We start from the raw sequence: 18384 nt of genomic DNA, 5'->3' as shown, positions 1-18384 counted from the left end.
AGGAGAGAGAGGCAGGGGTTGAAGGAGAGATGGAGAGGAGGTTAAAGAGGTTTCTCTGTGTTGTGACAGTTCATGATAACAATGACAGATTCCTTTGCGTCTTTTCTTGGGAGACTCAGATGCTTTCTGAAGATCTGTTCAAGGAACGTGTGGACGAGGCATTGTGGGACATGGTTTAATGGGCATGGTGGTGTTAGTTGATGGTTGGACTTGATGATCTGACAGGTCTTCTCCAACCTTAGCGATTCTGTGATTCTGAGTCCTATCAGATCTTAACCGGCTTTAATGAATCAATTCCACAGAGGCACGCAATGTTTTCAGATTCAGTGAAAAGCAGTGAAGATGATACTTCTTGCAAATTTCTGGGGCGCTGATGGCTCCCGAAATTGTCCATGTGATAAAGCATCAGTCCAGAGGTGTCCCACCACTGGTTTGCAATGTGTTTCTTGCACAGAGACTTCAGCCTTCTGCTTTTTGGGAGGATTGTGGGGATCAAAGTACCCCAAAAGAAGTAATAGCCTACTCTGTTATCCCGAAAGCATCAGTTTTCTTTTGAATTAGTCCATTGCAAATATGTGTGTGTATGTTTACAGCATGGGGAGGGCGTACCCACCAGATACTTTTCCAGATTAATATTTTCTGGACAAATATTGCAGTACGATACTAAACGAAACTGCTTACAAGTAAAGGCTGACCTTTGCAAGTTGTTCTGAAAATCTTAGAAAAGTGGAAGGTTTTTCTCTCAGCATTTCAGAGCATGACATTGGGATGAATTTTTTTCTCCTCAATGTTGTTTCTCCACAGCATTCATTTTAAAGGTTAACCAAATTTATTTACTTTGTAAAAAGAATTTGTTTTATTTTAAGTAAGAGCACTTTGAGGGCTAAATGAAATATTTATTTAATTTCTTGTCTGAAAAATAACCTCAGAGACAATAACATTTTGTGCTAATCCAAATTTTGTGGGGCACTTTTTTTTCCTTTTCCTTTTGATCCTTCCAGAGAACTGAAAACTAAATAAACTGGTTTTCACAGTGTAAGTTACCCTGCAACATAATGAGCCAAAGGGAAGGGCTTTCCCAGTTTCCATGAATAGGAAATCTAGTATTATTCTTCCTCTAATGTGACTGGAAGCAGAGAAAATGCAATAAACTTCTTCCTCCTTTTTATCACACCAATGCTGAGGAATTTTAGTTCCTCTACCCCCACTCCCAGTTAATGCTTTTGAAGATAGTGATTAGTCTGGTCCTTTCATCAGCACTAAATTAAAGATAAGAAATCAGCTGTTAAACGATGAGCTTTTCTGTTGTTTTTCATGTCCTAAAATACCAGCAGACTGAATTGATCACTGTCAGCTCCGACCCTGGAGGGCACCGTACCAGCCAAAGGTCTTTAAAGCAATCTTGGATTCTTATTTAATCTTGTGAAAGCACATTCATTATCAAGGATAAATTGCTGTTTGGTTGAAAGATTGCTAAGGCACTAGCTTTGAAATTAATGAAACATGCTGAGATCTTGGCCATGCTTATCCTTTCTTTACTAGGGAAGATCTTTTCCAGATAAGAGCAGGCTGTTCCATTTTATTTTGATTCGCATGTAACTCCTCTCTGTCAGACACTTCATAAGCTGTTGAGGAAACTCCTTCATGGGCTGCCATCGGCACGGAGGGCAGATGCTGCTCTGAAAGCAGAGCCGGGGCACATTCACCGGTTTTTGCTCTTCACTTCAAATACTCTGCTACTACTGATGGGTGCAGTTAATACAGCCCAACGCAAAGGCATATGTAAGCACCAGGTTAGATTTGGGTGCATAGTTCTTCCTCAGGGACTGGAAATGCAGCCCACGTTCAACACCCATGTCTGAATGGGAACTTGCTCCCTTGTGGGACTGAGAGCTTATGGATCAAAAGCTGCAGAAATGGGTGTTTGACACGCTAGAAGGATGTAAGAGGTGGGGAACGGGGTTTGACTTCCCTCTTTAAAGCAGTGTTGAAAATGAGGTCAATTCCCATAGCTTTCAAGAAGCCTGGAGGATTTCTCAGCCCTTCTAAATATGGATAAGTTCTGGCTTTGTTCCTTGCAGACTGAATGAACAGACGATGAGGAAGATGAGACTGCCGGGAGGGTGGGCAGCCCATCTCTCAGGGCAGTCTGCCTCCATCGCTGGTATCTCAGCTGCTTCAGGGGCTGGTGGCAAACCCTGTGGGCTGCAGAGCTCCTTCATGCCCCTCTTAGCCTACATGTAGGACATGATGCTGGAGCCTTTGAATGATTGGCTGGTACCTCCGTTTGTGAAGAGAGAAGCAAAGCTTATCATAATTATAGGTCGATAGAAGACCTGCTTAATTACTTCTCAAGTTCTGGAGAATTGAAAAATAGCAATTGAAGAACTTGAAATATATAGTTATATACTTGCCAATTTAGAAAAAAAGAAGTTTGGGGAAAAAAGGCAGACACAAAATGTGGGAAAGGACTTTTTTCTTGGTTTGTATCGCTAAGCACATGAATCACAGATATCTGCAAATAAACTAACATAGATAGAGGGAAGAGGGAGGATTTCTCCTTCAGGGCGATTTTAGCTTTCTTTGATGAACAAAAAGGGAGAACAAGGACGATTTAAAGAAAAATCCTCTAACAACCATACCACCACTCCCTTCTCAAAAGGTTAGGAAGTAGCAGTGAGCCTAGCAAAGTGGTACAACAGAGAGAGATAAACAGTTCCCAGGTTATTTGCATTCCTAAGGCACCAGGACTCATGTGATTTCTCCACCTGCCCGTTCTCTTTCTGCTCCTTTTCTGTGACTGAGCAATAAAGTGAGTAAGCAGGGGGGAAAGCTGGGAAAACTTCACCATTGTACACCACGCTTGGCAGCAGGCAACTGGTCCATCAGCGTGTGTGTGCCCTGCTAGCCAATCAGCATGGGCTCCAAATCAATCAGTGCGTGACCTGCATCTTACCCCATGATGATGTCACAGGGAAATGGGGGGAGAGGAAATCCAGGACTAGTGAAGTCACAGGCGAAAAGGATGTCAGATGGGAAAGGGTGCAAATCTTTAGGAAACAGAAATTCCATCGTTTCACTCCTTATGAAGCAACGTAATGAAATATTCTCTATTTACAGTTAGAAATATTGTCACAGACACCTCTCTATAGATTCTTGCTAGTCTTAGTGTTACTTAAAAGCACACCCAAATTCAGGCACACAAGCGCATCTGAGAAAGCACCAAAGCATTGCGGTATAGCATAGCACTGGCTGATGTAAATAATGAGTAAAAATTACAGCTGCATTTGGATTAATGGTCTGTAGGCATTAAATCACAGCCAATCTACACTGTGGGCATGAGTACCTTTCAGGGAAGCCTGAACAGGTAGCTTTGAGCCACACAATAATGTAGCCACAGCATAATCTAGCTCCTTGGTAGCCGAGGCTCAAATCTGTGCTGCCATATCAAGGCTACACGCAGCCAAGCTCCCTTGGGCGTCTCCAGGTTGCCCATCAGTCTACAGAACCCTGAATGCTCAAGTCCTCCTGTTCTCCACTCTGCTTTCCTGACCCATTTTAATTTCTTCCACCCCACAAGAGAAAGCAACATTCCAGAATCATTAACCCCTCTCAGAGAGTGCTCAGCTATTATCCCATGTCTGACCATATTCTTCTGAAATAAAACTTGGGAGAAGCTGCACCTTCTGGAGCTGCACATTAAGAAGAACATTGCAACAATGCCTAAGACCGACTTTCTTGAATTGAGTGTCAACGTTGTTGGCTTTTTCACCAAGAACCCTCTCCAAACAGTGGGGCATTAGTGTCACCTCTGCAGGTTCAGTGACTCCTCTTTATGTCTCTTCCACAGATGGCTTTTGTCTTCCTGAGTGGGATGGTATTGTCTGCTGGCCTGAAGGTGTGCCAGGCAAAGTGGTGGCTATGCCATGTCCCGAGTACATCTATGACTTCAATCACAAAGGTAGGTGATGTCCTCAGTGACCGCAGAGCCGGGTAAGCTGCAGCAAGGGGAGGCCTGGGAGTCAGAAAATTAGAAATCCTCTTTAGCATCCCTTTTTTATTGCATGGTGACTCCCTGCCAAGCAGGAGTAAAGCCAGGGAAAAGGAAGTAAAGAAACAGACATTATTTTTTTATGCTGAAAGAAAAGCTCTGTTTTAACCTTAACAATGACAAATTTCCCGCCTGCCCCACCCAGACTGTAATGGGGCATTATAAGCACCGATAACATGCTTACAAGTGGGGAGTCTTGCAGCATTACAAACCTGTATTAGTTTGACGCCACAAACTTTGCTTAGCAATAGAAATCCGCAAGATATTCTTCCAGTTTATATTCTTCACTTCACATGTTTGTTAATTCTAGACCCTGATCTCTGCCCAGACCCCTGCGGTGGGTATCTGAGAACAGGGCTGGTAACCAGAACATGTGAAATCCTCCCTATCTCACTTTCCCTCAGGCAGCACATTTCTTGGCTTGCCTGTGGTGCCGCAAAGTCTGTGCATGTTTTTAGAAGCAATTGAAGTACACTCGCTCCTCAGTGCATTTTCAAAGCTAAAGCATTCTCTTTTCTCAGGCAAAGCGGTGCACCCAAAGACTGAAACATTAGAGAATTAAGACTGTATGTTCCCAGTAGAGCACTGATGCTGTTTTCAGAAAGCAAGTAATGATATTCCAGTGCACCCTGGTTGCACATAGTCTGTCCTGCCTTTTCTATAAGGGACTGTGATCTCAACCAGCTTAACCGCTGACTGATGACCTCTCGCAGAGACCCCTGCACATGCACTTTGCATTAGAGGCCGGGAGGAACTGGCAATCCATCCCTTTTTTCTCCATAACCCAACATGGCATGGAGTCCCCACCTCACTCAGGTCCACTGGTCAAGTCAGCTAGGGTGGGAGTCAGATTAAGACCCTTAGATGCAGAGATGTCTATAAGCTCTCCCTCTGTAGTCACAGGACAAATAGATCCCTTGACTGGTTTCATCCCTATTAACTGTAATGGGACTTTTTACACATAGCTCATCCAATGATACCCCCACACAGACATCTGACCATGGATGTTTTCATCTGCCAGCTGAATCTCGAGATGAAACCTTGCCTTCTCTTCTTTTTCTGTCACCATGAGGAGATGATAGAAAGACAGAAAAATCTGTCTTGAGATGCACTGAATCTGTAAACAAAGAGCAGCATGATATAGATCACTGTTTATTTTCATAGGGAGAGCTGCAACTCTGAGGATGATTCTGTGCTTTGGGACTTTTCAAAGCTTCTCTCCTTGGTTTGTAGACCCAATATCTTAAACTAAACTAGGTGCAACTTGTTATTAGCTCTCTAGTGTTTCTCAGCTAGAAAACTGATAAAGTTGATAAGGAGATGGAAATTGTGTCCTTGCAGCTGAGCTTCAAAGCAGACAGGAGGCATCAGGGTTGATAGGATCCGCCCTTGGAAGAAGTTTCTCCTGTCCTACCAGGTCTAGTCCCATTTACTCTGTTTCTCATTTCTCTTTCACAGGCCATGCTTATCGCCGGTGTGACCTGAACGGGAGCTGGGAGTTGGTCCCAGGCAACAATCGCACCTGGGCAAACTACAGTGAATGTGCCAAGTTCCTCACCAACGAGACGAGGGAAAGGGTAGGCAGTTGCATTTGTGCATGGAGCATGAAGTGTTGGCTTCATCCAGGGCTAACCTAAGGAGCACTGTCTCATTTAAAACCCTTGATGAGCTCTGGTTTGCTGCCTTCTCTTGGAAACTATGTCCGAGCTTGCCAAAGCCACATCTTTGTTTTGATGGGGAATTATTTGAATTTGAAATTGTCCTTAAAGCCAGCTGCCATGATCCTATTTGTAAAGAGATCTTGGGGAAACTTGAAGCGGGCTCAGGGACACTAAGAAGTGGTTGGAGGTTGTTCCATGCCATTGAGACTCCCTCTTCCCCACCAGGCAATAATTTTGCTTCCAGGTTGTTACCAATAATTCCAATGCTTATGTTCTTGTCCGTGCTAGGGGACACAAACACAAACACAGAGCTAAAAGCTGTGTCAATCAAACCAGCAGCAACCTTGTTTCTGTAGGGGATTAACAGAGAACGTCTTGGTTGAGAGGTATAAATTAAGGATCAGAGGTTTTACGTGGTCTGTTCATTGGAGATGGGTGGGCACAAAGTCCTTTGCTAAAGCAAATTAACATGTAGGAGCAGATCTTGAACTAATTCTGGTGTAGTCACAATTTTGAAACAGGGGCACCAGTCCCAAGTTAGAAAAGGGATTCATAGCACATGGACAGGGTTTGGTATGCTCCTGCGAAAAAAAAAAAGAAAAAAAAAAAGCTGTCTATCTATACATCAGATCTATGGGCCTTATTTTTACACAAATTCAGATGATTGGCAAAATAGTAGGTGGCAGAAATTTCCTACCTCTCTGCCTGGGTCTGAGCCCAGCTGGGGCTCTGTAGTCCCTCTGGATATCTCCCAAGCTGAGTGCATCACAGAAGTAATTCTGTGCTAACGCGGCAGCAAAGCTGTCAGTGGAGTCACCTGAGAGGATGTGACCTTCTTGTTTTGCAGAGAAAGACATTTCCACCCACACGCAGTTGCTGCTCTATTTCTGTAATTTGCAAAGTATTTAGCAGAAACCTCTTGGTTTCTCAGTGGTACTTGGAAGATGTCCTCCTTGGATATGGGGTATGGCATTAGGGACTGATCATTTGCAGCAAGGGTTATTTTCAGTCTGTTGGAGATAAAGATCTAACCACAACCTTCATGGTGGGGAGCAGGCTTGAAGAGGATACACAGTCCCTTTGGGACAATGTTCTTTCTTAATTTTAAATCCAACCAGAGCACAGTTTGTTTCGGGGTTTTTTTTTTCAACAGTGAAGCAACATATGAATGAAGTTGTTTAGTGAGGAAGGATGTTATTTGAGTATCTGCATGCACTGTATCACGCGGTCAAGGAACAGACAAGGTTGTATACACCAGGTACCGCTCCAGCTACTTAATAGCAAAGCGTGTTGTCTCAGTGCTGGATGACGTTCACTTTTAGAACAAGTTTGGTGGGACTTATCTTTTCCCAGTCCACTCATCTTTCCCCTCCCAAAGAGTTCCCAAGAACTCTTTTAGCCCCAGAGGTTTCTGAGAAGTTTCTGGAGTGGGTGTTGAAATCACGGAGCATCTTGCTCCACGGAGAACTTTACAAAGTTGCACAACTTCTTGACCTCTCTGAAGTCATTGTCTCCCCCGTCCCACCTCTCTCAGCCATGTCCTGAGGTGGGAATCATCTGCTGCAGACCTGTCTGTCTGACCAAGTCTCCTAGATTTCCCCTAGGGAAAGGAGGTCCTTTCTTTTAAACCTCCCATGCTGGCAGCTAAGATTTGGTCAAGGTAAATTGGTAGGGGAAGGGTACAAAGAAGAAGTTGTCCATTTGTTACCAGCACAAGGAAGAAATAGAGACCTTCCACCCCCAGGCTGGTAAAAAAGGCTGAAAGCAAAGTTCTGTTGTCCTGGGTTTCATGTATCTGTTTTTGTCTGTGTCCCCTGAGCGTAGAGGTGGTCACTGCACAGACAGGGGACTTGGACTGTGCTTCTTAATGGAGAGACATTAGATGAGGTGTCATGATGCAGAAGACTTCATTTTTGTTCTCAACCTCTGCTCTTACTTGGAAAATTACTGTTCCTCATGACCTCTCCCTTTATGAGCTGTTTTAACAGACCATCCCAATGTCATCGTCCTCATTATTCTGTACACATGGCTCAGTCATCATCTTTTGCCATGAGTTTCTGTTCTAGCTACACAGAGGTGAATTTAATGATATTTAATAGTAAGACAAATTAGACCATCATCATTGTTCAGATTAAATGGACAACATGGTATTGCCTAAGCGATGCCTGCCCAGCACAAAGAACGTTAGAAAAAATGGATGTTTCCCCCAGCTTTGGAATTGTATCTTGATTAACAAATGCTTTTCAACAGCACCTATTACTCATTATTATTATCATTATTATTATTATTAACCTTGTATTTGCAAGGGGTTGCTTTCCTCAGCCCAGCCCTGTACTCACCTCATGGTGATGCTGCATGCTGTCATGTAGTTGCCTTGTTTTACTGCATTTTAGTGACAAGTGAAGCAATGCATATACATCCACTGCGGGTCTCTTGGGCCTTCTGGTATGAAAAGCACTCTGGAAACAGAAAAAGAATGACCTTTTTTTTCTCAGTTGGGTGATGACTTCCAGAGAGCAAGGAAGGCCTCTTGTCTTTCACACCCAAGCATGGCTCTGAAGCGCTGGTATTAATAAACCTTCCTTTGATTTTTTTTCTTGAAGTAAATATGTCAAGAGATGTCAGAATCAGGGAATTTGGCAAGATAGACTAGTCGTCTTTAGAGAGAGATTGTTTTCTATTATTATTTCCCCCCCTGGGGAACTGCATCTTTGCGTCACCAGTAACAGCTGCATTTAACCAACATTTTGAAGGGAGATCGTGGGCTGACTCCGAGTAGGACAGCGTCCTAGCAGATGTAACCAGAGGAACTTTTAAGAAACTATGCATTAGAAAGCATTAGGAAAAAAATGTCTGTCTGTGACTATATATATCTCTCCCTCTGCATTGCTATCTCTAGAAATAGGCCTATATCTATAGATAGCTGTATATATAGATACACACACCTAAATAAACACCCACGTCCATGCGCACACACAGATATATACATGTCCATGTATGTTTGTTTAGGTGTGTAGTTTTCTCATTTTAGCCACTGTGGGATAATTATAAGATTGACCAACACAGCAAACAGAGGGCCCCAGAGAAAGTTTGTGTCTTTCGCTACCTTTTCCTGAACCATATAAATAGGATTATTTCACACAGAGCAGCACGGAAACCGCTTTCTGAAATTAGCAAAGTATGCTAAAGCCATCAGAGCCAGGAGAATTAACAGCTCGTAACTGCCCACTGAGCAATTGCTCTTGGGCTGTTTTCTAAGGGAAAATTAGCACTGCTGAAGGACGCTGGATTGGCAGCCCTGAAGATTGATGTCCTCTCTTTAGCCAGGAGAGCAGGTAGGCTGCAGTTAGCTATTGAGGTGTGTTTCCCCAAAATGCCTTGCAGATAGCATTGATCTTGCCGTGAACAACCGTGTCTCGGACACAGTCTGTAGAAGACAACAGTTTAGCAAGGGGTGGGGAGAAGTTTTGTGGAAAGGTGTCTTAGCAGCACATCATGGGAAGATAAGACTGTTTTCTTTGTGCTTTTGGGCAGTGCTGAAAGCCACCGCTACACCGCAGTCTGTATATATTGTCTCATATTCTGCTTTTAAGATAACCCTTCACCAGTGCAGCAGAGATGGTGGAAAATCTTGCTCTCCCACTCCTTCCTCAGGAGATGTGCATGGGCATCCCCCATCCCAGTTGCACCCTGGAGCTTCAGAAAGTCTCCCTGCCTCTGAACAGATAAGCTGAGAGATCTGTGTCTTCCCACCCCAGGAAGCTCTGCTTTGTTTATTTTCCATCCGGTGTTTAGAGAGAGACAGTAGGACAAGGGAAGGAAGGGGAAGGGATTGGCCAGTGTTCACTCTTTGAGGAAGGCAGCATGGTTAAACACCAGCTGTTATCTGTCTGCTGCGTGTTTCACATCGCTGAACCGCAAGGTGCTGAACGTTGGGAGAGGGTGTACGGCACCGCTACGTAACTGCTAGATGATAGACACATAGGTCTATCTATCTATATTTATTCTATATGTGTTCTTTTCTTACACTCTTCCCCACTCTTCTTACACTCCCCCTATTTGTTCCTGGGCACGTAGGAGACAGGGAGCACGGCTAAAAGGACCTTTGGTCTGGCCCAGATTGGCCATTCTCCTTGCAGCTTTCATAACGTTCTCCTAAAATTAGGAGTTGGGGCAACCTGTCTTCTTGGAGCTCCTCAATCTTTGGATAAAACGTGGCACGCATGGGAAGTCCTTATGTGCCCCTGGCATTAGTAGGCAGCTTTTTAAGCAATTTCTCTCCAAAAACCATAGTAGCCCTTTGATCATGGACCCCTTCCCTTTCACACAGCCAGCCAATAGCAGAACCTTCAGCATGGTCATTTTTCTGGTCACCTTTTCAGACGCTGGCAGGAATAATGGCATATTTTGCTGAATAAGCAGAAATTTCCTTCATTCCCATCTCCCCAAAAACAGCAGTAATGCCAAACACATCTTTTTTTAAAGCAGGTCAAGCCCATCCTGTCTTCAAGGATGAGCTTAAGAGTAAATGTGACCTACATCTACTGAAATCATGGCAAAGGGGAATATGAGCCAGCAACTTGGGAGGTTAGCTCAGCTTGGAAACCACCAGCCTAGCAAGATGGACCGTCCTAAGATCTAACCTCAGCCCACCAATCCTGTCTTCATCTGCTACTGCTTGTTTATATCATGGTGGTTTTACTGCTTCTAGAGAAATCAGAGGGGCCTCGAGAATCCATCACATACCAAACACAACGGGAAAGGCACAGCATGTTGCAGGGCTGCTTTATCTAAACTCCATTGTTCAAACCAAAAATCTTCGATGCCTGGCCTTTCTTCTGGGAGCTCTCTGGGGTCCTTTTAAAAGCCAATAACTTTGTGTAGCCTCAAACTGATGGCAAAAATCATGTTTACACAGCGTATACTGAGTTATACAGATGACATGCCATCAAAGTGTCATACATTCGCATCATGAAAGATGGGCAGATGTTTTAAAATACGCGTAGGAATGAAAAAAAATGCATCACTGAGATGTGTTCTTCATTCTTGCAAGCAACCCTGTCATGCAGTCCTCATTTCATGCCTATAGGTTAGGTCTAGTGGGTTCCTGTAAATGCTGTAGCACCTTTTATTGTCGTGCTGCTGATAATAGTTTATGCCTAGAGTCTGCTGGGAAAGTCTGATGGTTTATAACAGCAACATGATAATACTTCACACAAAAACACAAGGGTTCTCACAACATAACACACACGGTCAGAGGTAGTCCCCTCGTACCCCATATTTAACCATTGCTGGCCCAAACTGGATGCTTAAGGACAGTTTATGAAAGCTGGCAAGCAAAGAGTGTTCTTGTCCCCACTTATAGCCCTCCAAGGGCGTGCAGCTGTAGGGTGTTCTCAGCATATGGCTGTAGCATAGGGTTTGGAGAACTTTTTTTCTGTTAATGTGAACAGCAGATTTGGGGCACATTTCGTCTGCAGCCTCCTGGATGTCCTGTGGCTATGAACACTGTAGATAAACTGGGCATGACATGGAGAAGTGATATCTTTCATGAATGCATCTATGGGGCACCCAAAGAGCTCAGCTGACTTCCGAGACATGGGTCTACTCCCACCCTTTTCTTTTTTCCTGCTTTTTTTCCTTGTGAACTGTTCTATAGAGCTCTGCCGACTGCAGCTAAAGGGTCCAATTTTTTTGCCTACACTTAGATACCTGGCACCACTGGAGATGTATTACAACCTACAGTATTAGCACAAGAACTGGCAGATGTCTGTGAGACCCATGCTCTCCTGGAACAGCCTCTGGATACTTACAGGCATCTCACACAGCGCTTAGTGCTTAGGTGTAGGCAACTGAATCTGAAGATCTCTCCTTGTTGACTGTCACGCGAACATAGACTGTCAACACACACGGAGATGCACATTTACACATCTACATTGGGGAGTCTTAGTCTGAGAACTACCCAGATGGTGGGGAACTGGTGCCTGTCACCTCTATAGATGAGGGGAACACAGTTCTGTAGCAAAAAGTCATGTTCAACACTCAGTGATTTCCCTTAGGCTTTGGAAATCAGGGACTGGTTTGTGCAAATATCCCTTCTCCCTGCCATTAAGCTTTTTTTAGTCACATCTTTTCTTTTAAAAAAAGACAAGAAAACAGTGAGTAGAACTAGTGACAGAGGCTTTCTGGCATAGCTTATCATTCAGAGCAGTAAAATGCTTCCCCTGCTAATTTCAAGCATGTCATTAGCAACATCTGAATCAGCAGCTTTGAGAAACTTTGCAGACACTTGATCTGGAAAGCCCTTACATATGCTCCCATCCTCATATGCTGCTAATCCCACCCTTCAACATAGCCTGCCAACCCCTCAAAAGACCACTGGATCTATTTCAGCTTCACGACCTAAATGCTGCGGAGTCTTGCCATTGTCTCACAAAAGGGGAAAGAAAAAGGATAAAAGGAGAAAGTTGGATACAGGGCACAGTGCAACGATACTCAGAATGGAGTTTGCTACCGATCACTTAGAAAATACATGTCTCAGTCACCCACGTCCCTCCCTGTGACACTGGAGGGAAACAGGACACACGAACACCAAAGCCCTGAAGGTTTCATCCAGATGCTGAAGCGTGGGTTACGTTTATGCCTAGAGCCAAACGAGATGTCCTAGGTTACATGAGACAACTGCATGGGAACTGCAGACACAACATGGGACCTACAGGAAACTCATTCCCTTCTGTAAAAGCAGCTTGAAGCCAGACAGAACACTTGGGTGTCTAAAATTATGAGGCACATACATTCAACTGTATTGAGTCCTACAAGACCTCTTACCTGAGACTCAAATGGGTGGGAGTCACTATATAAATGCAATCACCTCTATTTCATCTAGTCACCCTGGACTCCTTTTGTGACAACCCAGCCAATGCAGCTGCTGGCTGTGGACACCATCCTGTGATTAAAATAGGTGAATTGCAGCCTAAAGCACCCCTTCGTGCTGCTGGGACTTCAGGTAGCCAATTCTGATGGAGCCATGCATACCATAGACATCTAAATTAGAGGACCACATCCACTATGACAAACTGCGTGTACCCGTAATAGAGTTTGAGGGAGCAGAAATGCCCTTCACACAGACTGTCCTACAGCTGGCTGCAATGCGAGAGTGAAAGCACAACCGTGGTTTCGCAATGGATGGGGCCTCGAAACCCCACGCCTGGTGCTCTGATGTAGCTCTGAGCTGCAGAGGAACGCAGTTTTCCTCTGGATTCAGATCAGTGCAAATTATCTCCCCATTGGTGGAAGTGGACAAATTAGGAGTCGGGTTAAGCCCTGAGCACAGTATGAAAACGTAACAGCCAACTGCTCTGAGGGTCACACACCTGGAAGACGTCCAAACCGCAGGGAGCAGGGAATGCAGGGACCCTTGTTGGAGGGGGGCACATCCAGCCCGTGGATGCCCGTGGTGGCTAGGTTTTGTTTATTTTGTTTTTTTCCATGCACTCTCCGAGTTCATGCAGAAACCATCTCCACCTCTGTTTTGGTTTCTGTTCTCCCAAAGCCACCAGCCTGCTGTGAAGTTTCTACCCTGAAGTCAGGCTGGTGGAAAGCTGAGATGCAGAAAGGGGAGCAGAGAGGAAGTCTCCCGTCAACCCAAGAGGGAGGGGGAAGGGGAGATCTTGTTACGCATTCGGCACACAATACATCTGAAATAGTACTTACGTTTTTTGCGGTTCAGTCTATTGTCAGCCTCTGAGTTATGGCTGGAGCGAGGTCGGGAAGGCAGGATCAGGTGGGCTAGCTCGCTGCAGACAGATCGTTTCACCTGGCTGTACAAGACAGATGACTGTGGTTTGGTGGGGGTTTGCAATGTGTGGCCAGAGAGGATGGGAGAAAGGAAGCACCCTGAGGCTGTGCATTGCCTGGGAGCCCCCCAGAGCATGACCTAGAGAGGATGCATGGTGCATGACTTGATGGGAAGTCATTTCACCAACACCAAAACCAACTCAGCCACATCAGGGGGGCCTCATCCTGCCCAGCACCCTCCAGGAGCAACCATGACTGGGTCAGCCATGAGAAGGGAAGGCCTCCAGAGCATTCTTCTCCAGGCCCTGTTGGCAGGCAAAGAGGACAAGTTGGGTACTCCTTAGGGAGATGGCAAATGCAAGAGGCATGGGAAAGCTGTGAGACAGCAGAAAGGGGGGATCAGATCCGTCCCACACCTTCCCCATCATTATCTCATCCCCACAGGGCCTGGGATGGAATGGGCAGAGGGCAACATTCAAGGACACCAGTTTTGAAGCTGGTGTTCCCTAATCTTGGTACTGTCTTGTGAGTTTTACAATATTTTGATGATAATCCCAGCCCTTGGAATCATAGATATTGAGGTTTTGTCCTGGTTTTCCTTTAGCTTTTTTTCAGCTTTTCTTCTTTTCAGTGCACATGTGTCAACAGTTGAAACAGTGAAGGATTACTGCAGGAGTCTGATGAAATGCCACTGGTTAAAGTATCACACCTCTTAAAACAGGGTCTCATGGTGTGGCAAGGCCAGATTTTTGAAGGGTGGGTTGACTCTTCTAACAGGTCAGTGGATGACCAGTGACGGTCAGTGTGTCTTCAGGGTGGAATTGTAAGAGACATCAGGTAGAGCTCCTGCTGTAGCAGGATGGTCTAGTAGGTCGTGCACTGTCTTGAGACTATGGAGGCCCAGGTTGTGTCCATGGCTTGGCCATGCATGACCTTTGTGGTCTTCTTTGAATGATTTAAACTCCCATCCGTCTCAGGTCCAAAATGAGGGTTCTCAGACCATGGAGGTGGTTGTTTCAGCTGGCAGACGACTCAGTATTTTGTTACCTGAAGGACCTTTCCTGATTCAGCATTGTGGTTTCCACCGAGCTGGGACCTCCCTTGTGTGAGGAGATGAGTGAGACCTGGAATTGCCTTTAGAGCATTTTTTTCTTTTCCTCCTGGGTAAATCCAGGGCTCACCATTCCTGAGGACAAACACCCCTGGGAACTAGGCATGAGCTGCCCTCCCAAGGGCTGCCCTGTCCAGCCTTTTGGAGAACCTCAACCTTTTGCTCCTGAGGCTTGCCCCACGGACCTAAGCACCCCATCCAAAAAACCACCTTCCCTGAAGGCTCCCCATCACGACACCGAGTAAGATTTGTGGCACCTATGTCTGCAAGCAGGCACGGCAGCGTGCATGCATGCATGCATGTGTATGTCTTGGCAGTTCTGACTCAACATCCTTTCAAAAAGAGGCCCTGTGGTTAATCAGAGGAATTAACCATAGCCTCCGAAAACGTCTTGCCAGCCAATCAGCAGGCCCTTCCCAAGGCCATTGCTGCTACAACGGTGGCGTTGTCCGATAGGAACCTGGATCTTTCCGGTTAAATTTCTGAATGGGGCTCAGGGACACTTTTGTTCAGCTGGGCATAGTAACACCTCACAACTGCTGAATTACCAAGAATCCTAAACTTGCAGTAGGTTTTTTATTTTTTTTTAAACTTTCACCATAGAGGCAGATGTTTTCCAGTTCAAAGAGGATTCCAGCTTGGCAGTGGGAAAAGTGCATCAGGCTTTGAAGGGAAGGAGCATTTTTTTCCCCCCTAAAGCTCTTGAATCTGCTCACATTGGCTTTTTCATGCCTGCTGCCTCCACAGATATAGAGAGATGTATATAAAAATAACGCACATACACACATGCTAGATTAATATTGGCAAGCGCACCACTCTACCAATGGAAACCGCAAAGAAACATTCACATATCTGGGGATTCTGATGTAATACGGCTGAGGTTTCGCATTCCAGGACAGCATTTCTAGCCTCAAATCAAAATCAGAGCTGTCATTCAGAGCCCAGCGTTACTAATGTTATTGCAACCCAGCGGGTGGGGTGAGGGAAAGGCGGGAGGCAGGGGAGGAGGGAGCGAGGAGAAAGATGCTGAATTGGTTGGTTTCTTCGGGGTTTATTTCTAATTTCAGACGATGAAAGGCGGTACAAGCGAGGATGGTAGCAGGCGTTTTAACCCTTTTGAGGCAGGTATTCAGTAATTCCTGAGTTAAGCTGCATGCCCCAGTACAGGATGAAGAAAGTCATCTCAATGTTTAACGGAAAGCTCAGGGTTTCTAAGCCTAACTCTAAAATATAGAGGGCCAAGAGAACTAAAACCTACTACAGGATTAATTACCATGAGCTCTCCTGTGACAGGGCCTTTTCCAATGGGACTTTGGCAAGCTAAAGTTGTGTCTGGATTGGATAACTGCAGTCATAGGCTGCTTTTGATTTTAAAAAAGAAAAATAAATGCAGGTGATTTCTTCTCATATCCCGCAGCCAAAGTATATCCTCCCCATGTTTTCTGTGGTGGGTTGACACTCCACCAACCTGGACATCAGTCACTCAGCAATGGTATGGCATAGCCTTATGGCTAAATTTTACAGTTCCAGCAAAAATCCCAGATCAGTGGGCATTTTGTTCAAGCAAAAGTTGCCAAGTGATCCCTGGATTTGGCTGAGACTTTGTAAAGCGCTTTTGGTTCCTTTGGGATGAAAATGCTGCAAAACTCCCAGGCATGGGATTAACCCAACTCCATCACTAGTCCCTTGCAAAAATCCCAGCTCGTCCCAGTAATTAGGAAAGATGAATACCGCTTTCCAAGCTGCTCTTACGTCAAAAAGACGACATCAAGTGTGATTGATAAAGGTTTCCCAGACTCAGAGCTGTACACCCCCAGCAGGTATGATAGCCTGAATCTCTGTGCTGCTACCATGGTTGTGTTACGATGCAGTAGGACGCGTTCTAATGTGACGCTATTTTTTCCACCATTTGTACTGCAGGAGGTCTTTGATCGCCTCTATTTGATTTATACTGTTGGATACTCCATCTCTCTGGGATCCCTCACAGTTGCTGTCCTTATCCTGGGATACTTCAGGTAGGCGGCTCTGTTTCTACCTAAGCAAGTTGTCACTAGACTGGAAAAGCCTCAGGCTTTCTGAAAGGATAAAACTGGGGGTGGCATGTGCTTCTTCAGCAAGCCACGAGAGGTTGCATCTGTGCTTTGGGCTGTGTTAGTGTCACTTAGGTCAAACTTCTTGGGGGATGGTGGGTGGGATGTTTGAACTTCTTCCGCTTGCCTGCAATGGAATTTTCTAGACCCTCTTTGTAGCAAACAGGAAGAGAGGCATCTCCAGGAAGAGGTTTGTCTCTCTTGGAAGACTATCTAAGGTTTTCTGTCCCTATCACCCCTGCAGATGACTGACTTACATGTAGATGGCTACTTTTTAGATAGCTAAGGTTTCATAAGTGAAATTCTACTCTAAACCCAAATATTCATGAAGGACAGACCAGTTGAAGAGGACCTCAGCCGTGTAAAAGTGCCAGACTGACTCCTTCAACCTCCCCATGCTGCTGCTGTAGCTAGGGAGCCAAAAATGACCACTCACCCTCCTAACTCTGATTTCCTGCCCTCCCTTTCCACCACCCCTGCCAAGGGATGTAGAGCCCTAAATAGCATGTTGAACCCGCACCGTCCAGCCCTCAGACCTGGCTGTTGCATCTCCTTCCTGCTGTAGCGACCAGGGGAGAGGAGGGATGAAAGGTCTCACTCACAGCTAGAAGTTTGTCCTTTGGGAAACCATACCTGGTGAGCCGCAGGTGGAGCTGGGTGCTGAGTCCTGATCCCCTGAGCCCCAAATTTGCCTCCCTTCAGTGGCTGGCAGTGACTTCTCCTAGCAGACAGCAGGTCCCAGACAACAGCTGTGGAGGGAAATTCTCCACACAGCAAACAGCCATGTGGTGTCTGCAGATGGACTCAGCAGCTCCCACTGTGCAAGCTCGTGCTAAGCCCCGGACACATACCACTGGGAATAAACTGTGTGGCCTTTGCCTCTAAAAGTGTTCAGACTGCTCTGCAATGAGCAAAAGGAGGTCAGGGGGATTTGCTTGGATAGCAGAGCATCCCAGCGCCCAAATCTGTGAGACACACAAGCCAAAGAGGACTGCAGACCCCTCCTGGAGGCACTTTGCATGATGTAGCCCCAGAACCCGTCCCTGCCACCACCCTCCTGTCCTCTCAGCCCTTACCCCCCTGTTTCATTTCCCACTGGGCACTGGCAAGGTTGTTAAAATATTTAATGTCCACGTATGCAAGAGTACTCTTAGTTTCAGGAGACATGATCTCCCTCTTTCTTCATGTAGTCAGAGCACTTCACTTACAGCCCAGACTACATGTGCGACTGTGCTAGAGCATCTTTGTCCCAAGGATCAAGGCAGCAGCCGAGACGAAGCCAGATTTTATTCCAGATAACACATAATCCAGAGATTCACTGACTACATTTCAAATGCAGGGAACAGAGCCCGTCTTCATTTATACCTCAGCAGTTCCACTTGGTGTAATTTGTATTACAATAGCACAGGAAGCAACTGTCATTACTGTGACAATCTCTCCCAAAGGAGAAAAAAAACAACCCACAGCTATTATTTTTTATTTCCATTATTGGATCTCAGGATTTAAGAGAGTATAAACCTGTTACTAGATTCATGCATGGCTAACCAGGCAACACAGCTATAGAGGACAGAAGGGGACCCCAGCAGGTCAGTTCCTTCTTCTTCCCAAAGGCAGGATCACTGTTTCTAAAACACACCTCATAGATACGGGTCTAACCCATTCACATCTTACCAT

At 45.4% G+C, this 18384-nt stretch overlaps 1 protein-coding gene across 1 annotated transcript in view; it reads left to right on the top strand.

The window, feature by feature from the left end:
* Window positions 1–18384, top strand: part of PTH1R (parathyroid hormone 1 receptor) — a 120035-nt gene that overhangs the window by 80260 nt on the left and 21391 nt on the right. Inside the window, exons 3-5 of the mRNA XM_009809043.2 lie at window positions 3851–3961; window positions 5510–5628; window positions 16541–16635. Of these exons, the coding sequence (XP_009807345.1) occupies window positions 3851–3961; window positions 5510–5628; window positions 16541–16635 (325 nt within the window). The remainder of the gene's footprint in view (window positions 1–3850; window positions 3962–5509; window positions 5629–16540; window positions 16636–18384) is intronic.

Source organism: Gavia stellata, chromosome 6 (genome assembly GCF_030936135.1).
Source record: "Gavia stellata isolate bGavSte3 chromosome 6, bGavSte3.hap2, whole genome shotgun sequence".
NCBI classification, from domain to species: Eukaryota; Metazoa; Chordata; class Aves; order Gaviiformes; family Gaviidae; genus Gavia; species Gavia stellata.
Note: the sequence above shows the minus strand (reverse complement) of the source record. Positions and strands in the feature narration are given on the sequence as shown.